This window comes from Pseudophryne corroboree, chromosome 6 (genome assembly GCF_028390025.1).
Source record: "Pseudophryne corroboree isolate aPseCor3 chromosome 6, aPseCor3.hap2, whole genome shotgun sequence".
Lineage (NCBI taxonomy): Eukaryota > Metazoa > Chordata > Amphibia > Anura > Myobatrachidae > Pseudophryne > Pseudophryne corroboree.
Genome location: NC_086449.1, coordinates 529,199,757 through 529,219,022, shown reverse-complemented (window position 1 = coordinate 529,219,022; position 19,266 = coordinate 529,199,757). Strand labels below are relative to the sequence as shown.

General features: G+C 48.5%; 1 protein-coding gene across 5 annotated transcripts in view; it reads left to right on the top strand.

Annotated features, from left to right (window-relative positions):
• Window positions 1-19,266, top strand: part of SRGAP1 (SLIT-ROBO Rho GTPase activating protein 1) — a 291,433-nt gene that overhangs the window by 218,126 nt on the left and 54,041 nt on the right. For all 5 annotated transcript variants that reach the window (XM_063927572.1, XM_063927574.1, XM_063927573.1 and 2 more), the window contains exons 8-10: window positions 346-447; window positions 7,858-8,055; window positions 14,274-14,364. In XM_063927572.1, the coding sequence (XP_063783642.1) occupies window positions 346-447; window positions 7,858-8,055; window positions 14,274-14,364 (391 nt within the window). The remainder of the gene's footprint in view (window positions 1-345; window positions 448-7,857; window positions 8,056-14,273; window positions 14,365-19,266) is intronic.

The window sequence follows — 19,266 nt, the reverse complement described above, 5'->3', positions numbered from 1 at the left end:
GTCAGTGGCCCTTTAAAAATAGCAAAGCCTATTCTAGTTATTATAATGCCCATTTTATGTGTACTGTGACTAAAGTACAGTATGTCACAAAATCTAAGTTGTGAATGATAAAATAATAAAATAGCCACAGCTGCATTACACATGTCAAAAAGCAAGACAAAACCCCTTAAGCTAAATCTCAATATGACCCAAAGAGAAATAAATGTATAAAAGATGTGAGGAAGTAGTATAGTGAGGCCTCTGTTTCATTGTTATGGGATTATTCCATAGCATTATACAAACTGCTGTTGTCCAACTGAGATTTTCATATGTGATTGGGATATTTTTTTTTTTTGTATTTTTAAGGTTTGTCAGGTCAGTGCTCAGCAACCATTACAGGGTGAATTGATCCTTCGATATCAGCAACTCCAGTCTCGACTAGCAACACTGAAAATTGAGAATGAAGAGGTAATATAATTTCTGTCCATGTCCTGCATTACATCTAGCAAGCCCTTCTGTATTATAGCGCACTGCTAGCAGTGCAGTGCTATTTATACCAATCCCACAACACACTGGACATGCACATTATGCCTCTGCTGAATTTCAGTCACTGTCCGGTCCAAACTGTAGATTTGGTTATGTAATGACATCTGCTCAACAGTCGAGAGTTTTTATCTACAGAAAACAGTCAATCTGAAAGTCATAACCTGTTCTGGCAGGCTCTGAAATGATTGCACAGAACAGTAAATATAACCATGTCCCCCAATTTAACATTGACTTCTACATAGCTGTAGCTTAAGGGGAATATTTTGTTTATTTTTTGCAACATGGTCAAACATGAAAAAGATAGCTCATTTGTAGAGAGTGATTGTTTATCTTTATGTAACATGCTTACATTTACAATAGGATACTAACAAAAAGAAGAAAAAAAAAAGAGTAGTCATATAGTGGCGCCACTATGGCAACTGCTTTTTCTACTTTTTGTTGGCATCCTATTGTAACTTGTTGTCAAAGGTAGCACCCTCAAAGTCCTAACTTAAACTGGAAATACAGCATTATTACTAGAGATGAGCGCCTGAAATTTTTCGGGTTTTGGTTTTGGGTTCGGTTCCGCGGCCGTGTTTTGGGTTCGAACGCGTTTTGGCAAAACCTCACCGAATTTTTTTTTGTCGGATTCGGGTGTGTTTTGGATTCGGGTGTTTTTTTCAAAAAACACTAAAAAACAGCTTAAATCATAGAATTTGGGGGTCATTTTGATCCCAAAGTATTATTAACCTCAAAAACCATAATTTACACTCATTTTCAGTCTATTCTGAATACCTCACACCTCACAATATTATTTTTAGTCCTAAAATTTGCACCGAGGTCGCTGTGTGAGTAAGATAAGCGACCCTAGTGGCCGACACAAACACCGGGCCCATCTAGGAGTGGCACTGCAGTGTCACGCAGGATGTCCCTTCCAAAAAACCCTCCCCAAACAGCACATGACGCAAAGAAAAAAAGGCGCAATGAGGTAGCTGTGCGAGTAAGATTAGCGACCCTAGTGGCCGACACAAACACCGGGCCCATCTAGGAGTGGCACTGCAGTGTCACGCAGGATGGCCCTTCCAAAAAACCCTCCCCAAACAGCACATGACGCAAAGAAAAAAAGAGGCGCAATGAGGTAGCTGTGTGAGTAAGATTAGCGACCCTAGTGGCCGACACAAACACCGGGCCCATCTAGGAGTGGCACTGCAGTGTCACGCAGGATGTCCCTTCCAAAAAACCCTCCCCAATCAGCACATGATGCAAAGAAAAAGAAAAGAAAAAAGAGGTGCAAGATGGAATTGTCCTTGGGCCCTCCCACCCACCCTTATGTTGTATAAACAAAACAGGACATGCACACTTTAACCAACCCATCATTTCAGTGACAGGGTCTGCCACACGACTGTGACTGATATGACGGGTTGGTTTGGACCCCCCCCAAAAAAGAAGCAATTAATCTCTCCTTGCACAAACTGGCTCTACAGAGGCAAGATGTCCACCTCATCTTCACCCTCCGATATATCACCGTGTACATCCCCCTCCTCACAGATTATCAATTCGTCCCCACTGGAATCCACCATCTCAGCTCCCTGTGTACTTTGTGGAGGCAATTGCTGCTGGTCAATGTCTCCGCGGAGGAATTGATTATAATTCATTTTAATGAACATCATCTTCTCCACATTTTCTGGATGTAACCTCGTACGCCGATTGCTGACAAGGTGAGCGGCGGCACTAAACACTCTTTCGGAGTACACACTTGTGGGAGGGCAACTTAGGTAGAATAAAGCCAGTTTGTGCAAGGGCCTCCAAATTGCCTCTTTTTCCTGCCAGTATAAGTACGGACTGTGTGACGTGCCTACTTGGATGCGGTCACTCATATAATCCTCCACCATTCTATCAATGTTGAGAGAATCATATGCAGTGACAGTAGACGACATGTCCGTAATCGTTGTCAGGTCCTTCAGTCCGGACCAGATGTCAGCATCAGCAGTCGCTCCAGACTGCCCTGCATCACCGCCAGCGGGTGGGCTCGGAATTCTGAGCCTTTTCCTCGCACCCCCAGTTGCGGGAGAATGTGAAGGAGGAGATGTTGACAGGTCGCGTTCCGCTTGACTTGACAATTTTGTCACCAGCAGGTCTTTCAACCCCAGCAGACCTGTGTCTGCCGGAAAGAGAGATCCAAGGTAGGCTTTAAATCTAGGATCGAGCACGGTGGCCAAAATGTAGTGCTCTGATTTCAACAGATTGACCACCCGTGAATCCTTGTTAAGCGAATTAAGGGCTGCATCCACAAGTCCCACATGCCTAGCGGAATCGCTCCCTTTTAGCTCCTTCTTCAATGCCTCCAGCTTCTTCTGCAAAAGCCTGATGAGGGGAATGACCTGACTCAGGCTGGCAGTGTCTGAACTGACTTCACGTGTGGCAAGTTCAAAGGGCATCAGAACCTTGCACAACGTTGAAATCATTCTCCACTGCACTTGAGACAGGTGCATTCCACCTACTATATCGTGCTCAATTGTATAGGCTTGAATGGCCTTTTGCTGCTCCTCAACCTCTGAAGCATATAGAGGGTTGAATTCCACCTCGTTACCACTTCTTGCTTCAGATGATGGCAGGGCAGGTTCAGTAGTTTTTGGTGGTGCTCCAGTTTTCTGTACGTGGTGCCTGTACGCCGAAAGTGTCCCGCAATTCTTCTGGCCACCGACAGCATCTCTTGCACGCCCCTGTCGTTTTTTAAAAAATTCTGCACCACCAAATTCAAGGTATGTGCAAAACATGGGACGTGCTGGAATTGGCCCAGATTTAATGCACACACAATATTGCTGGCGTTGTCCGATGCCACAAATCCACAGGAGAGTCCAATTGGGGTAAGCCATTCCGCGATGATCTTCCTCAGTTGCCGTAAGAGGTTTTCAGCTGTGTGCGTATTCTGGAAAGCGGTGATACAAAGCGTAGCCTGCCTAGGAAAGAGTTGGCGTTTGCGAGATGCTGCTACTGGTGCCGCCGCTGCTGTTCTTGCGGCGGGAGTCCATACATCTACCCAGTGGGCTGTCACAGTCATATAGTCCTGACCCTGCCCTGCTCCACTTGTCCACATGTCCGTGGTTAAGTGGACATTGGGTACAGCTGCATTTTTTAGGACACTGTGGACTCTTTTTCTGAGGTCTGTGTACATTTTCGGTATCGCCTGCCTAGAGAAATGGAACCTAGATGGTATTTGGTACCGGGGACACAGTACCTCCAACAAGTCTCTAGTTGGCTCTGCAGTAATGATGGATACCGGAACCACGTTTCTCACCACCCAGGATGCCAAGGCCTCAGTTATCCGCTTTGCAGTAGGATGACTGCTGTGATATTTCATCTTCCTCGCAAAGGACTGTTGAACAGTCAATTGCTTACTGGAAGTAGTACAAGTGGGCTTACGACTTCCCCTCTGGGATGACCATCGACTCCCAGCGGCAACAACAGCAGCGCCAGCAGCAGTAGGCGTTACACGCAAGGATGCATCGGAGGAATCCCAGGCAGGAGAGGACTCGTCAGAATTGCCAGTGACATGGCCTGCAGGACTATTGGCATTCCTGGGGAAGGAGGAAATTGACACTGAGGGAGTTGGTGGGGTGGTTTGCGTGAGCTTGGTTACAAGAGGAAGGGATTTACTGGTCAGTGGACTGCTTCCGCTGTCACCCAAAGTTTTTGAACTTGTCACTGACTTATTATGAATGCGCTGCAGGTGACGTATAAGGGAGGATGTTCCGAGGTGGTTAACGTCCTTACCCCTACTTATTACAGCTTGACAAAGGGAACACACGGCTTGACACCTGTTGTCCGCATTTCTGGTGAAATACCTCCACACCGAAGAGCTGATTTTTTTGGTATTTTCACCTGGCATGTCAACGGCCATATTCCTCCCACGGACAACAGGTGTCTCCCCGGGTGCCTGACTTAAACAAACCACCTCACCATCAGAATCCTCCTGGTCAATTTCCTCCCCAGCGCCAGCAACACCCATATCCTCCTCATCCTGGTGTACTTCAACACTGACATCTTCAATCTGACTATCAGGAACTGGACTGCGGGTGCTCCTTCCAGCACTTGCAGGGGGCGTGCAAATGGTGGAAGGCGCATGCTCTTCACGTCCAGTGTTGGGAAGGTCAGGCATCGCAACCGACACAATTGGACTCTCCTTGTGGATTTGGGATTTCAAAGAACGCACAGTTCTTTGCGGTGCTTTTGCCAGCTTGAGTCTTTTCAGTTTTCTAGCGAGAGGCTGAGTGCTTCCATCCTCATGTGAAGCTGAACCACTAGCCATGAACATAGGCCAGGGCCTCAGCCGTTCCTTGCCACTCCGTGTGGTAAATGGCATATTGGCAAGTTTACGCTTCTCCTCCGACAATTTTATTTTAGGTTTTGGAGTCCTTTTTTTTCTGATATTTGGTGTTTTGGTTTTGACATGCTCTGTACTATGCCATTGGGCATCGGCCTTGGCAGACGACGTTGCTGGCATTTCATCGTCTCGGCCATGACTAGTGGCAGCAGCTTCAGCACGAGGTGGAAGTGGATCTTGATCTTTCCCTAATTTTGGAACCTCAACATTTTTGTTCTCCATATTTTAATAGGCACAACTAAAAGGCACCTCAGGTAAACAATGGAGATGGATGGATTGGATACTAGTATACAATTATGGACGGGCTGCCGAGTGCCGACACAGAGGTAGCCACAGCCGTGAACTACCGCACTGTACTGTGTCTGCTGCTAATATATAGACTGGTTGATAAAGAGATAGTATACTCGTAACTAGTATGTATGTATAAAGAAAGAAAAAAAAACCACGGTTAGGTGGTATATACAATTATGGACGGGCTGCCGAGTGCCGACACAGAGGTAGCCACAGCCGTGAACTACCGCACTGTACTGTGTCTGCTGCTAATATATAGACTGGTTGATAAAGAGATAGTATACTCGTAACTAGTATGTATGTATAAAGAAAGAAAAAAAAAACACGGTTAGGTGGTATATACAATTATGGACGGGCTGCCGAGTGCCGACACAGAGGTAGCCACAGCCGTGAACTACCGCACTGTACTGTGTCTGCTGCTAATATATAGACTGGTTGATAAAGAGATAGTATACTCGTAACTAGTATGTATGTATAAAGAAAGAAAAAAAAACCACGGTTAGGTGGTATATACAATTATGGACGGGCTGCCGAGTGCCGACACAGAGGTAGCCACAGCCGTGAACTACCGCACTGTACTGTGTCTGCTGCTAATATATAGACTGGTTGATAAAGAGATAGTATACTCGTAACTAGTATGTATGTATAAAGAAAGAAAAAAAAACCACGGTTAGGTGGTATATACAATTATGGACGGGCTGCCGAGTGCCGACACAGAGGTAGCCACAGCCGTGAACTACCGCACTGTACTGTGTCTGCTGCTAATATATAGACTGGTTGATAAAGAGATAGTATACTCGTAACTAGTATGTATGTATAAAGAAAGAAAAAAAAAACCACGGTTAGGTGGTATATACAATTATGGACGGGCTGCCGAGTGCCGACACAGAGGTAGCCACAGCCGTGAACTACCGCACTGTACTGTGTCTGCTGCTAATATAGACTGGTTGATAAAGAGATAGTATACTCGTAACTAGTATGTATGTATAAAGAAAGAAAAAAAAACCACGGTTAGGTGGTATATACAATTATGGACGGGCTGCCGAGTGCCGACACAGAGGTAGCCACAGCCGTGAACTACCGCACTGTACTGTGTCTGCTGCTAATATATAGACTGGTTGATAAAGAGATAGTATACTCGTAACTAGTATGTATGTATAAAGAAAGAAAAAAAAACCACGGTTAGGTGGTATATACAATTATGGACGGGCTGCCGAGTGCCGACACAGAGGTAGCCACAGCCGTGAACTACCGCACTGTACTGTGTCTGCTGCTAATATATAGACTGGTTGATAAAGAGATAGTATACTCGTAACTAGTATGTATGTATAAAGAAAGAAAAAAAAACCACGGTTAGGTGGTATATACAATTATGGACGGGCTGCCGAGTGCCGACACAGAGGTAGCCACAGCCGTGAACTACCGCACTGTACTGTGTCTGCTGCTAATATAGACTGGTTGATAAAGAGATAGTATACTACTAATATTATATATACTGGTGGTCAGGTCACTGGTCACTAGTCACACTGGCAGTGGCACTCCTGCAGCAAAAGTGTGCACTGTTTAATTTTAATATAATATTATGTACTCCTGGCTCCTGCTATAACCTATAACTGGCACTGCAGTAGTGCTCCCCAGTCTCCCCCACAATTATAAGCTGTGTGAGCTGAGCAGTCAGACAGATATATAATATATATAGATGATGCAGCACACTGGCCTGAGCCTGAGCAGTGCACACAGATATGGTATGTGACTGACTGAGTCACTGTGTGTATCGCTTTTTTCAGGCAGAGAACGGATATATTAAATAAACTGCACTGTGTGTCTGGTGGTCACTCACTATATAATATATTATGTACTCCTGGCTCCTGCTATAACCTATAACTGGCACTGCAGTAGTGCTCCCCAGTCTCCCCCACAATTATAAGCTGTGTGAGCTGAGCAGTCAGACAGATATATATAATATTATATATAGATAATAGATGATGCAGCACACTGGCCTGAGCCTGAGCAGTGCACACAGATATGGTATGTGACTGAGTCACTGTGTGCTGTGTATCGCTTTTTTCAGGCAGAGAACGGATTATAAATAAAACTGGTGGTCACTGGTCACTATCAGCAAAACTCTGCACTGTACACTACTGAGTACTCCTAATGCTCCCCAAAATTAGTAAATCAAGTGTCTCTCTAATCTATTCTAAACGGAGAGGACGCCAGCCACGTCCTCTCCCTATCAATCTCAATGCACGTGTGAAAATGGCGGCGACGCGCGGCTCCTTATATAGAATCCGAGTCTCGCGATAGAATCCGAGCCTCGCGAGAATCCGACAGCGTCATGATGACGTTCGGGCGCGCTCGGGTTAACCGAGCAAGGCGGGAAGATCCGAGTCGCTCGGACCCGTGAAAAAAAACATGAAGTTCTGGCGGGTTCGGATTCAGAGAAACCGAACCCGCTCATCTCTAATTATTACTAATATGGTGTTTGTACATAAACTACTTGTGCAGAGGTACTTCCCTTCTCTTCTCTCCTTATCTTTGAGCGTTACATATATAACATACTGGGTTTATATTACACTAGCTATGGTAATGGTTTTCTTCCATACCATGAAATAAATTACCCCTACCAGTAACATTTACTGAGATTCTCAAATAAGTTATGGAAGAACCTCCTTTTGTAGATAAAGAAAACCACAGAAGCCACTCTCCAGACCATTCAAGACATGGTTACTATAGAGGACTATGATGTGTCGGAATGCTTTCAGCACAGCCGCTCCACAGAGTCTGTGAAATCCACAGTGTCTGAGACGTACCTGAGCAAACCCAGTATTGCAAAAAGAAGAGCAAACCAGCAAGAGACAGAACAGTTCTACTTCATGGTAAGAAATGCCCCTCATATGCCCAGACACCAGCTGCATGCATAACTCTGGCATGTGATTCTGGCACTTACCCCCACCTGTGCCTGAGGCAGTACAGGGCAGGGAAGGAGTGTGCTAACATGGAATGCATAGAGTAAGGGCATGTGCATGACATAGACACACATAAACCTATATTATGCGGGTGATCAGGGGCAGAAAGAAATATGATAATGATGGCAAATGTGTATTTTACAAGCAAAATAGTTAAAAGTGTAAATATAGTTCTGAGTCTAAGGAGTCAATTCAGTTAGCCTTGAAGGGGGTGAATAGCACGCAGCCCTACCTTAATTGTGCCATATGATTTGTTATTAATGAATTGATCCCTATGAATGTGACCGGCATAAACCCGGGAACATATTTTCTAGTGATGCCACACTGCATGCATCTTGCAATACATATAGCTAAACATGTGGGTATGATCATGCTATTTCTCTGACGTCCTAGTGGATGCTGGGGACTCCGTAAGGACCATGGGGAATAGACGGGCTCCGCAGGAGACTGGGCACTCTAAAAGAAAGATTAGGTACTATCTGGTGTGCACTGGCTCCTCCCTCTATGCGCCTCCTCCAGACCTCAGTTAGAATCTGTGCCCGGCCAGAGCTGGATGCACCTAGTGGGCTCTCCTGAGCCTGCTAGTAAAGAAAGTAATGTTAGGTTTTTTATTTTCAGTGAGATCTGCTGGCAACAGACTCACTGCTACGTGGGACCGAGGGGAGAGAAGCAAACGTACCTGTTCACAGCTAGGTTGCGCTTCTTAGGCTAATGGACACCATTAGCTCCAGAGGGTTCGAACACAGGCAAAGGTCCTCGGTCGCCCGTTCCCGGAGCCGCGCCGCCGTCCCCCTCGCAGAGCCAGAAGATCAGAAGTTGGTGATGAAATCGGCGGCTGAAGACTCCTGTCTTCATTAAGGTAGCGCACAGCACCGCAGCTGTGCGCCATTGCTCCCACTGGACACCACACTCCGGTCACTGTAGGGTGCAGGGGGGGGGGGCCCTGGGCAGCAATAAGAATACCTTTGGCATAAAAAGGACACATAATACAGTCTGTGACTGTATATGTGTAAAACCCCCGCCATTTTTTAGTCAGAAATAGCGGGACAGAAGCCCGCCGCTGAGGGGGCGGGGCCTTCTTCCTCAGCACACCAGTGCCATTTCTCTTCACAGCTCCGCTGAAGGGACGCTCCACCAGGCTCACCCCTGCAGTCTCCTGGCACTAAGAGGGTATAAAGAGAGGGGGGGCACATAAATTTAGGCAAAAGGTGTACTGATACAGCAGCTATTGGGAAAAATTCACTTCTGGTAGTGTGTATCCCTGCGTATATAGCGCTGTGGTGTGTGCTGGCATACTCTTTCTCTGTCTCCCCATAGACCTTGCGGGGTCCTGTCCTCAGTCAGATGTTTCCCTGTGTGTGTGTGCTGTGTGTCGGTACGGCTGTGTCGACATGTTTGATGAGGAGGGTTACGTGGAGGCGGAGCAAGTGCAGATAAATGTGGTGTCGCCCCCGTCGGTGCCGACACCTGATTGGATGGATATGTGGAAGGTCTTAAATGACAATGTAAACTCATTACATAAGAGATTTGATTATGTTGCTGCCGGGGGACAGCCGGGCTCCCAACCCGGGCCTGCCCAGGCACCTCAGAGGCCGTCAGCGTCTCAAAAACGCCCACTATCTCAGTTGGTTGACACAGATGTCGACACGGAGTCCGACTCCAGCGTCGACGAGGATGAGGCACTATTACAGCCCAAAATGACTAAGGCCATCCGATACATGATTATTGCAATGAAAAATGTATTACACATTTCAGAGGCTGACCCTGTCCCTGACAAGAGGGTAAATATGTTTGGGGAGAAAAAGCAGCCAGTGACTTTTCCCCCGTCACATGAATTAAATGAGTTATGTGAAGAAGCGTTTTCTTCCCCTGATAAGAAAGTGGTGATTCCCAAGAGAATACTAATGGCGTACCCTTTCCCTCCAACGGATAGGTTACGCTGGGAATCCTCCCCTAGGGTTGACAAGGCCCTGACGCGCTTATCTAAAAGAGTGGCCCTGCCGTCTCAGGATACGGCCGCTCTAAAGGAACCTGCGGATAGGAAGCAGGAAGGTATCTTGAAGTCTGTGTATACACACTCTGGTACTCTACTGAGACCGGCTATTGCTTCAGCTTGGATGTGCAGTGCTGTTGCAGCATGGACAGATACTCTGTCAGAGGGGTTGGATACCCTGGACAGGGATACCGTATTGCTAACACTTAGCCATATTAAAGACGTCGTCTTATATATGCGGGATGCCCAGAGGGACATTTGCCTGCTGGGCTCTTGAATAAATGCAATGTCCATTTCTGCCAGGAGGGTCTTATGGACTCGGCAATGGACAGGGGATGCCGACTCAAAAAAAACACATGGAGGTTTTGCCTTATAAGGGTGAGGAATTGTTTGGGGACGGTCTCTCGGACCTCGTATCCACAGTGACAGCTGGAAAGTCGACTTTCTTGCCACAGGTTTCCTCACAGCCTAAGAAAGCACCGTATTACCAAATGCAGTCCTTTCGTTCTCAAAAAAGCAAGAGAGTCAGAGGTGCATCCTTTCTTGCCAGAGGCAGGGGTAGAGGAAAGAAGCTGCACCATGCAGCCAGTTCTCAGGAACAAAAGTCCTCCCCTGCTTCCACTAAGTCCACCGCATGACGCTGGGGCTCCACAGGCGGAGCCAGGAGCGGTGGGGGCGCGTCTCCGAAATTTCTGCAACCAATGGGTTTGCTCACAAGTGGATCCTTGGGCTATACAAATTGTATCTCAGGGATACAAGCTGGAATTCGAAGTGACGCCCCCTCACCGTTACCTAAAATCCGCCTTGCCAGCTTCTCCCACGGGGAGGGAGATAGTCCTGACGGCTATTCACAAGCTGTACCTCCAGCAAGTGATAATAATGGTACCCCCCCTCCAGCAGGGAAGGGGTTACTATTCCACACTGTTTGTGGTACCGAAACCGGACGGTTCGGTAAGACCCATTCTAACTTTAAAATCCTTGAACATTTACATGAAAAAGTTCAGGTTCAAAATGGAATCGCTCAGAGCGGTCATTGCCAGCCTGGAAGAGGGGGATTTTATGGTATCTCTGGACATCAAGGATGCGTACTTGCATGTCCCCATTTATCCGCCTCACCAGGAGTACCTCAGGTTTGTGGTACAGGACTGTCATTACCAATTCCAGACGTTGCCGTTTGGTCTATCCACGGCACAGAGAGTCTTTACCAAGGTAATGGCGGAGATGATGGTACTTCTCCGGAAGCAAGGAGTTACAGTTATCCCGTACTTGGACGATCTCCTCATAAAGGCGAGGTCCAGAGAGCAGTTGTTGGTCAGCGTAGCGCACTCTCAGGAAGTGTTGCTACGGCACGGCTGGATTCTGAATATTCCAAAGTCGCAGCTAATTCCTACGACGCGTCTGCCCTTCCTGGGTATGATTCTGGACACAGAACAGAAGAAGGTATTTCTCCCAGAGGAGAAGGCTCAGGAGTTAGTGACCATGGTCAGGGATCTCCTGAAACCAAAGCAGGTGTCGGTGCATCACTGCACGCGAGTCCTGGGAATGATGGTAGCGTCATACGAAGCCATTCCTTTCGGCAGGTTCCATGCCAGGATCTTTCAGTGGGATCTGTTGGACAAGTGGTCCGGATCGCATCTTCAGATGCATCGGCTGATCGCCCTGTCCCCGAGGGCCAGGGTGTCTCTTCTGTGGTGGCTGCAGAGTGCTCATCTTCTCCAGGGCCGCAGGTTCGGCATACAGGACTGGGTCCTGGTGACCACAGATGCAAGCCTCCGTGGATGGGGGGCAGTCACTCAGGGAAGAAACTTCCAGGGGCTGTGGTCAAGTCAGGAGACTCGTCTGCACATAAACATACTGGAATTAAGGGCCATATACAACGCCCTGAGTCAAGCGGAGCCCCTGCTTCGAGACCAACCAGTGCTGATTCAGTCAGACAACATCACGGCAGTCGCCCATGTAAACCGACAGGGCGGCACAAGAAGCAGGGTGGCGATGGCGGAAGCCACAAGGATTCTTCGTTGGGCGGAGAATCACATACAAGCACTGTCAGCAGTGTTCATTCCGGGAGTGGACAACTGGGAAGCGGACTTCCTCAGCAGGCACGACCTCCACCTGGGAGAGTGGGGACTTCATCAAGAAGTCTTCGAGCAGATTGCAAATCGGTGGGAACGGCCACAGGTGGACATGATGGCGTCCCGCCTAAACAAAAAGCTAAAAAAATATTGCGCCAGGTCAAGGGACCCTCAGGCGATAGCTGTGGACGCACTGGTAACTCCGTGGGTGTTCCAGTCGGTATATGCGTTTCCTCCTCTTCCTCTCATACACAAGGTACTGAGAATAGTAAGAAAAAGAGGAGTGAGAACAATACTCATTGTTCCGGATTGGCCAAGAAGGACTTGGTACCCAGAACTTCAAGAGATGGTCACAGAGGACCCATGGCCTCTGCCTCTCAGACAGGACCTATTGCAGCAGGGGCCCTGTCTGTTCCAAGACTTACCGCGGCTGCGTTTGACGGCATGGCGGTTGAACGCCGGATCCTAGCGGAAAAGGGTATACCGGATGAAGTAATCCCTACGCTGATAAGAGCTAGGAAGGATGTGACAGCAAAGTATTATCACTGCATATGGCGGAAATATGTTGCTTGGTGTGAGGACTTCCAATTGGGTCGTTTTCTGCATTTCCTACAGTCAGGTGTGACTATGGGCCTCAAATTAGGGTCCATAAAGGTTCAGATCTCGGCCCTATCCATTTTCTTTCAAAAAGAACTGGCTTCACTGCCTGAGGTTCAGACGTTTGTAAAGGGAGTGCTGCATATTCAGCCTCCTTTTCTGCCACCAGTGGCACCTTGGGATCTTAACGTTGTGTTGGACTTCCTGAAATCCCACTGGTTTGAGCCACTTAAGACCGTGGAGCTAAAATATCTCACGTGGAAAGTGGTCATGCTATTGGCCTTAACTTCGGCTAGGCGTGTATCAGAATTGGCGGCTTTGTCATGTAAAAGCCCCTATCTGATCTTCCATATGGACAGGGCAGAATTGAGGACTCGTCCCCAATTTCTCCCTAAGGTGGTATCATCGTTTCATTTGAACCAACCTATTGTGGTGCCTGCGGCTACTAGGGACTTGGAGGATTCCAAGTTGCTGGACGTAGTCCGGGCTTTGAAAATTTATGTTTCCAGAACGGCGGGAGTCAGAAAGTCTGACTCGCTGTTTATTCTATATGCAGCCAACAAGGTTGGCGCTCCTGCTTCGAAGCAGACTATTGCTCGCTGGAACTGTAGCACGATTCAGCTGGCTCACTCTGCGGCTGGATTGCCGCATCCAAAATCAGTAAAAGCCCATTCCACAAGGAAGGTGGGCTCTTCTTGGGCGGCTGCCCGAGGGGTCTCGGCTTTACAGCTTTGCCGAGCTGCTACTTGGTCGGGTTCAAACACATTTGCTAAGTTCTACAAGTTTGATACCCTGGCTGAGGAGGACCTTGAGTTTGCTCATTCGGTGCTGCAGAGTCGTCCGCACTCTCCCGCCCGTTTGGGAGCTTTGGTATAATCCCCATGGTCCTTACGGAGTCCCCAGCATCCACTAGGACGTCAGAGAAAATAAGAATTTACTCACCGGTAATTCTATTTCTCGTAGTCCGTAGAGGATGCTGGGCGCCCGTCCCAAGTGCGGACTTCTTCTGCAATACGTGTATATAGTTATTGCTTACTAAAGGGTTATTGTTATGAGCCATCCGTTGATTGAGGTTCAGTTGTTGTTCATACTGTTAACTGGGTATGGTTATCACAAGTTATACGGTGTGATTGGTGTGGCTGGTATGAGTCTTACCCTGGATTCCAAATCCTTTCATTGTAGTGTCAGCTCTTCCGGGCATAGTTTCCCTAACTGAGGTCTGGAGGAGGGGCATAGAGGGAGGAGCCAGTGCACACCAGATAGTACCTAATCTTTCTTTTAGAGTGCCCAGTCTCCTGCGGAGCCCGTCTATTCCCCATGGTAAATTCTTATTTTTTACATGCAGCTTTCTTAAGCTTAAATGACATCTAATTTGTGACCATCTAGCATCAGGCCTCTAGTGTTCTGTAACTTTGTTTTGTTTGATAAGAGATCTGTGAAATCTCACATGCACTCTTTCTGTGCAGAAGTTCAGGGAACATCTAGAAGGAAGCAATCTCATCACAAAACTACAGGCTAAACATGACCTACTTATGCGGACTCTTGGGGAAGGCAAAGGTAAGGCCGGTCCTACTACTTCTGTCGCTCTGACAGGCTATAATGTCTTATGCCTTAGTTATAACTTCCAAATGTTGATTTATATGTACCACTGTGGGGTTATTATCTTGTAATCATTTGATATGTATTTGTAATATATGTTCACATAACATATTGTGACATGGTTGCCAGTGTATGTGTGACTGCAGGGGCGTCAGAACGTTTTGAATTTGGGGGGGGGGCAAGATTTAATCCGAGTTTTGTGCCCCTGGAGGTGGAGCCACTGGGGAGGAGGCGGTACCATTGGAAGGAGGCGGAGCCTCTTGGGAGTAGGAGGCCTGGAGTCCCAGGGATGGAGGATAGGAAGAGCGTGGGACCGCAGTAGCTGTGCAGCCAGCTTGGTGCCTGGGAGCACATTATACATCAAAAAAAGGCTGCCACTGCTCTGTTCCACCCTGCGCTACACAGAGGATGCAGTGTGCAGTCTTTCACCTGACCGCACATTGCTTCTTAAGTACATCGGTGCCTCTCTCACACTGCACAGAGGATGCAGTGTGCGGTCTTTCAACTGACCGCACATTGCTCCGCCCTAACTAATTTTATGCGCTAGGCAAGATTTTGGCTGGTGCCCCCTACCACCACTGCTAGTTCCACCTCTGACCCAGCACCCCTCTCCCAGCACAGCACCCAGCATCACAGCAGCCAGTGACAGATTGGGATGGAAAACCAGCCTGGGAAATTTATGGAAGCAGCCCTAATGAGAGTGGGGTCTGTCAAGAGGGAGCAGGGGGCAGGCTAGGAATAGTAGCGGGAAGCAGGGGGCAGGCTGTAGTAGTGGCATTGTGGATGAGTGGACAGGCTGGGAGTAATAGTGGTGGGAAGAAGAGGATAGGCTAGGAGTAGTAGTGGTAGGGAGTAGGGGAAAGCCGGGAGTAGTAGTGGTGAGCATGGGGCAGGCTGGTAGTGGTAGTGCAGATAAGGGAGCAGGCTGGGAGTAGTAGTGGTGGGAAATGGGCGGGCTTGGGAATTGTAGTGGTGTGGAGCAGGAGGCAGGCTGGTAGTAGTAGTGGTGAGCAGGGGGCCGGCTGGTAGTTCAGATAAGGGGGCAGGCTGGGACTAGTAGTGGGAACCAGAGAGCTGGCTGGAAGCACTAGTGGGAAGCAGGGCAGGATGGGAGTGGAAGGAATCAAGAATTTCACCTCTTCTCCGCAGCTCGCTGTGTCCCGGCCATCGTCGCTCCCTCCCACAGCAGCAGCCACTGCGGACGGATGCGGTAGTGTTGGTGGCTGGCTGCTGCCAGTCACCGGTCCTGGCTGAGCTGCACCCCCTATAGAGTGGCGCCCACATGACGTCGCTCTGCTTAAACAGCCCTTGAGCCAGCCCTGGTGAGATGGCAGGCACACATGGTGAGGGTAATGGGGAAGCACAAGGGTAAGGAGGCAGGCACACACAGGGGGTGCGGTGGCAGTCACACACAGCGGGTGAGGGGGCAGGCACACAGGGGGGGAGGGGGCAGGCAAAGACGGGGTGAGGGAGCAGGCACACACAGTGGGTGAAGGGGCAGGCAAAGACAGGAGGTGAGGGGGCAGGCACACACAGGGGTAAGGTGGCAGGCAAAGGCAGCAGGTGAGGGGGCAGGCAAAGACAGGTGGTGAGGTGGCAGGCAAAGACGGGGTGAGGGGGCAGGCACACACAGGGGTAAGGTGGCAGGCAAAGTCAGCAGGGGAGGGGGCAGGCAAAGACGGGGGGTGAGGGGGCAGGCACACACAGGGGTAAGGTGGCGGGCAAAGACAGCAGGTGAGGGGGCAGGCACACATGGGAATCTGTGTGTGCCCCATAGCTTTGAAATGCTCCTCCCCCTACCAGCCGCTAGAGAGTACCTCTCTCCTCAGCATTCCCCCATAATTGGGCATACCGCCCAGTGTTCACTGTTTAGCACTTCCGCAACTCAATGCAGGTGCTAAGCGGCTTAAGCGCTCACCTGTTGTGTGCGCTGCTGCTTCTCTGAGGTTTCACGCTGCAGGCTCCTCTCATCTCAACAGGGCGGGGACTGATTGGCCCCACAGCACTTGTACGAACGCTAATGCCGCCCACCGCTGGCCCCGGGGATGCACAGTCTCGACTATCCCACCGGAAGCCACGCCTGCTGCTACTCCCACTGTCTGCTTTGCGTCCGGTGGTCGCCTCTTGCTGGTGCCGTCTCATCTGTATGATCTACAGCCTGAACAGAGCTGAGAGCCCCGATCGCGGTAGGCATCCAGCACCGCATCTTAAATGCCTGCATCCTGCCGCTGCCCACTCGCTGCAATCTGAGCCAACCCTAGGCTAGGCAGGCATGCCACTGGACACTGCAAATGCCCTAGCCTATGGCTAGGACCGGCTCTGGCACGGAGGATGCAGTGTGCGGTCTTTCACCTGACCGCACATTGCTCTTCCTCTAAAGTGGCGCCTCTCTCATATTTGGGGGGGGGGGGGCGTGCTGCCCCCTTGCCCTCCCCGTTCCCACGCCTCTGACTGCAATGCATCAGAGTGTAATCTATTGTTATATGCCAATAAAGGTTCTGATAAGCTCCTTAAAATGGAACGTAAATGCAGAATGAAAGCAAAGGGTTGGAAGGGAATCTGTATGATATACAGGTGGCCGGAATGTCGGCCGTCAGTATACCGACAGTGGCATCCCGGCCACCAGTGTGCCGGCAGCAGGATGAGCGTTAGAAAGCCCCTTGCAGGCTTGCCACGCTGCGGGCATGGTGGCTCGCTGCACTCACAACTGGTTATATTCTCCCTTTATGGGTGTCGTGGACTCCCACGGAGGGATAATAGCCTGTGTCACTGGTATTCCGGCATCAGTGTTTCACCGCTTGTCGGGATTCCGGCATCTGTATTGTGATCACCAGGATCCCGACTGGCGTTATGCTAATCGTTTCCCATTGGGATGGACCTGCTCGAGAGCTTACAATCTAATTGGAAGAGGGCAAAGCTGAAACAGGAGGAGTGAGAGTGGCTCATACAGTAGTAGAGATTAGGACAGTTGTGGAGGATGTACCTGCATGAGTAATATATGTGGGAGAAGGGTAAGCTGTAAGAAAGAAGTAAGTGCGCAGCTGTTCTCTCAGAATTGCTCTTCTTCATACTACTGTTGTAACATGCGGTTATTTGAGTTACTGTTGCTTCCTGTTACCTTGAACCAGTCTGGCCTTCTCCTGACCTCTCACATACCCCTTTATATTGCCGGGACGCTGTGCAGTGTGAAAGGGTTCACTCCTGAATTCCCGGGACGCCTGATCTGGTATTTCAACCCGGGAATAAAGAAGGGTTATTACTGGGTTTAATACTGGGTCAGGTGCAGTGTGAACAGGTTGCCGGGTCGATGCGACCTGGGACCCATTCACAATATAGGCAGAGGCAGCATGGAGATGATCTCATCTACCAGTGCCACCTCCACTCCCACCCCCGATGCCACTGCAGTCCACGCCCACGATGCCGCCGCGGTCCATGCCCCCGATGGCAACCCGACTCTGCATATTGCCGGGTCGGGAAGCCAGTGTGTAAGGGCCCAATGTCTGGTCGCACCCGGGAAGGACCCGTTTTTAATTCCCGGGTGCGAACCGGCATTGCGATGTGAAAGGGGAATCGGTAACCAGCATTTTCAACCACAGAACTGCCACTCACTGAGTAGTTTTTCCTTTGTGCACTTTTCCTTTTAAACGCTAGAGATTATTGTGTATGAAAATGATAGATCTGCGGTTCCAGAAATACTCAGACTACCCTGTCTTACACCAACAATCGATCCAGTCAGGCACACTTTAGATCATATTTTTTCCCCATTCTATTATGCCATCTGAACAACTACTGAAACACTTGACCATGTTGCATGTTTTTATGCATTCACATGATTGGCAGAAAATATAAATGTATTAATGAACAGGCGTATCTAATAAAGTGTAAACAGTTGGTCAGTGGTGAAGAGGACTCGGCAGCTTACAGCTCCAATACATTTTGCACACCTTGAAAAAGCTGGACAGTAATACACAACCTTCCTCAAACAAATACAGTCCAAGTAAATTCACTTTTGGCTTTCTGAATATTTTGCAAGTCAAAAGCAATCCATAAAAAGATTGCACATTAACAGAGTGCTTCTAAAATTATATTTTTTATTTAAATTTGAACGGAGTCATGCTAGTTGCAAGCACTTATTCCATTGTCCTCACTTAATACACCAAAGTTATGTTTCTCACCTGTTTTAAAGCATACAATTAGGGGAAAGATGTACTAAGCCGTGGGCTGGGATGTAATGAAGTCCAAGCTCAGCGGCCGTGCGGGATGCCGTCCGAACGTGGACATTTTTTTAAAGGGCTGTCATGCACAAGGCTAAATGATGCCTAGTACATGATTGCCCCTTTAAAAAAAAAGTCAAAGTTCGGCCAGCATCCCACATGGCCGCTGAGCTCGGACTTCATTACATCCCGGCCTTGGAGAGAGAGAGAAAGTACCAGCCAATAAGCTCCTAAATACTTGCAGGCTGTGTTTGAAAAATGGAATTTAGGAGCTGATTGGTTGGTACTTTATCACTCTCCAAGGCTTAGTACATCTGCTCCACAGCCTGACAACTGACAGAAGCTATTGGCTAATACATTATCTCTCTCCACTATATCCCTCTCCAAGGCTTGGTACATTTCCCCTAGGAGTTCAAATATAGATCTTCATATAGTGGCTCCTATTAAGTCTTATTTACAGATCAATGGACAACAGTAAGGATTATGGATTTAATCTGTAAATAGCAGTTTGAAGTAATCTGATGAACCTATTGTAAAGGATTAGATTTGTTTCCTGAACAACCAAGGGATATGAATACATGAATCAGTCACCTGTTTAGTCACATCTGCCGAGTCAGAGATGGACGTTCTCTCCTTCTACTATTAC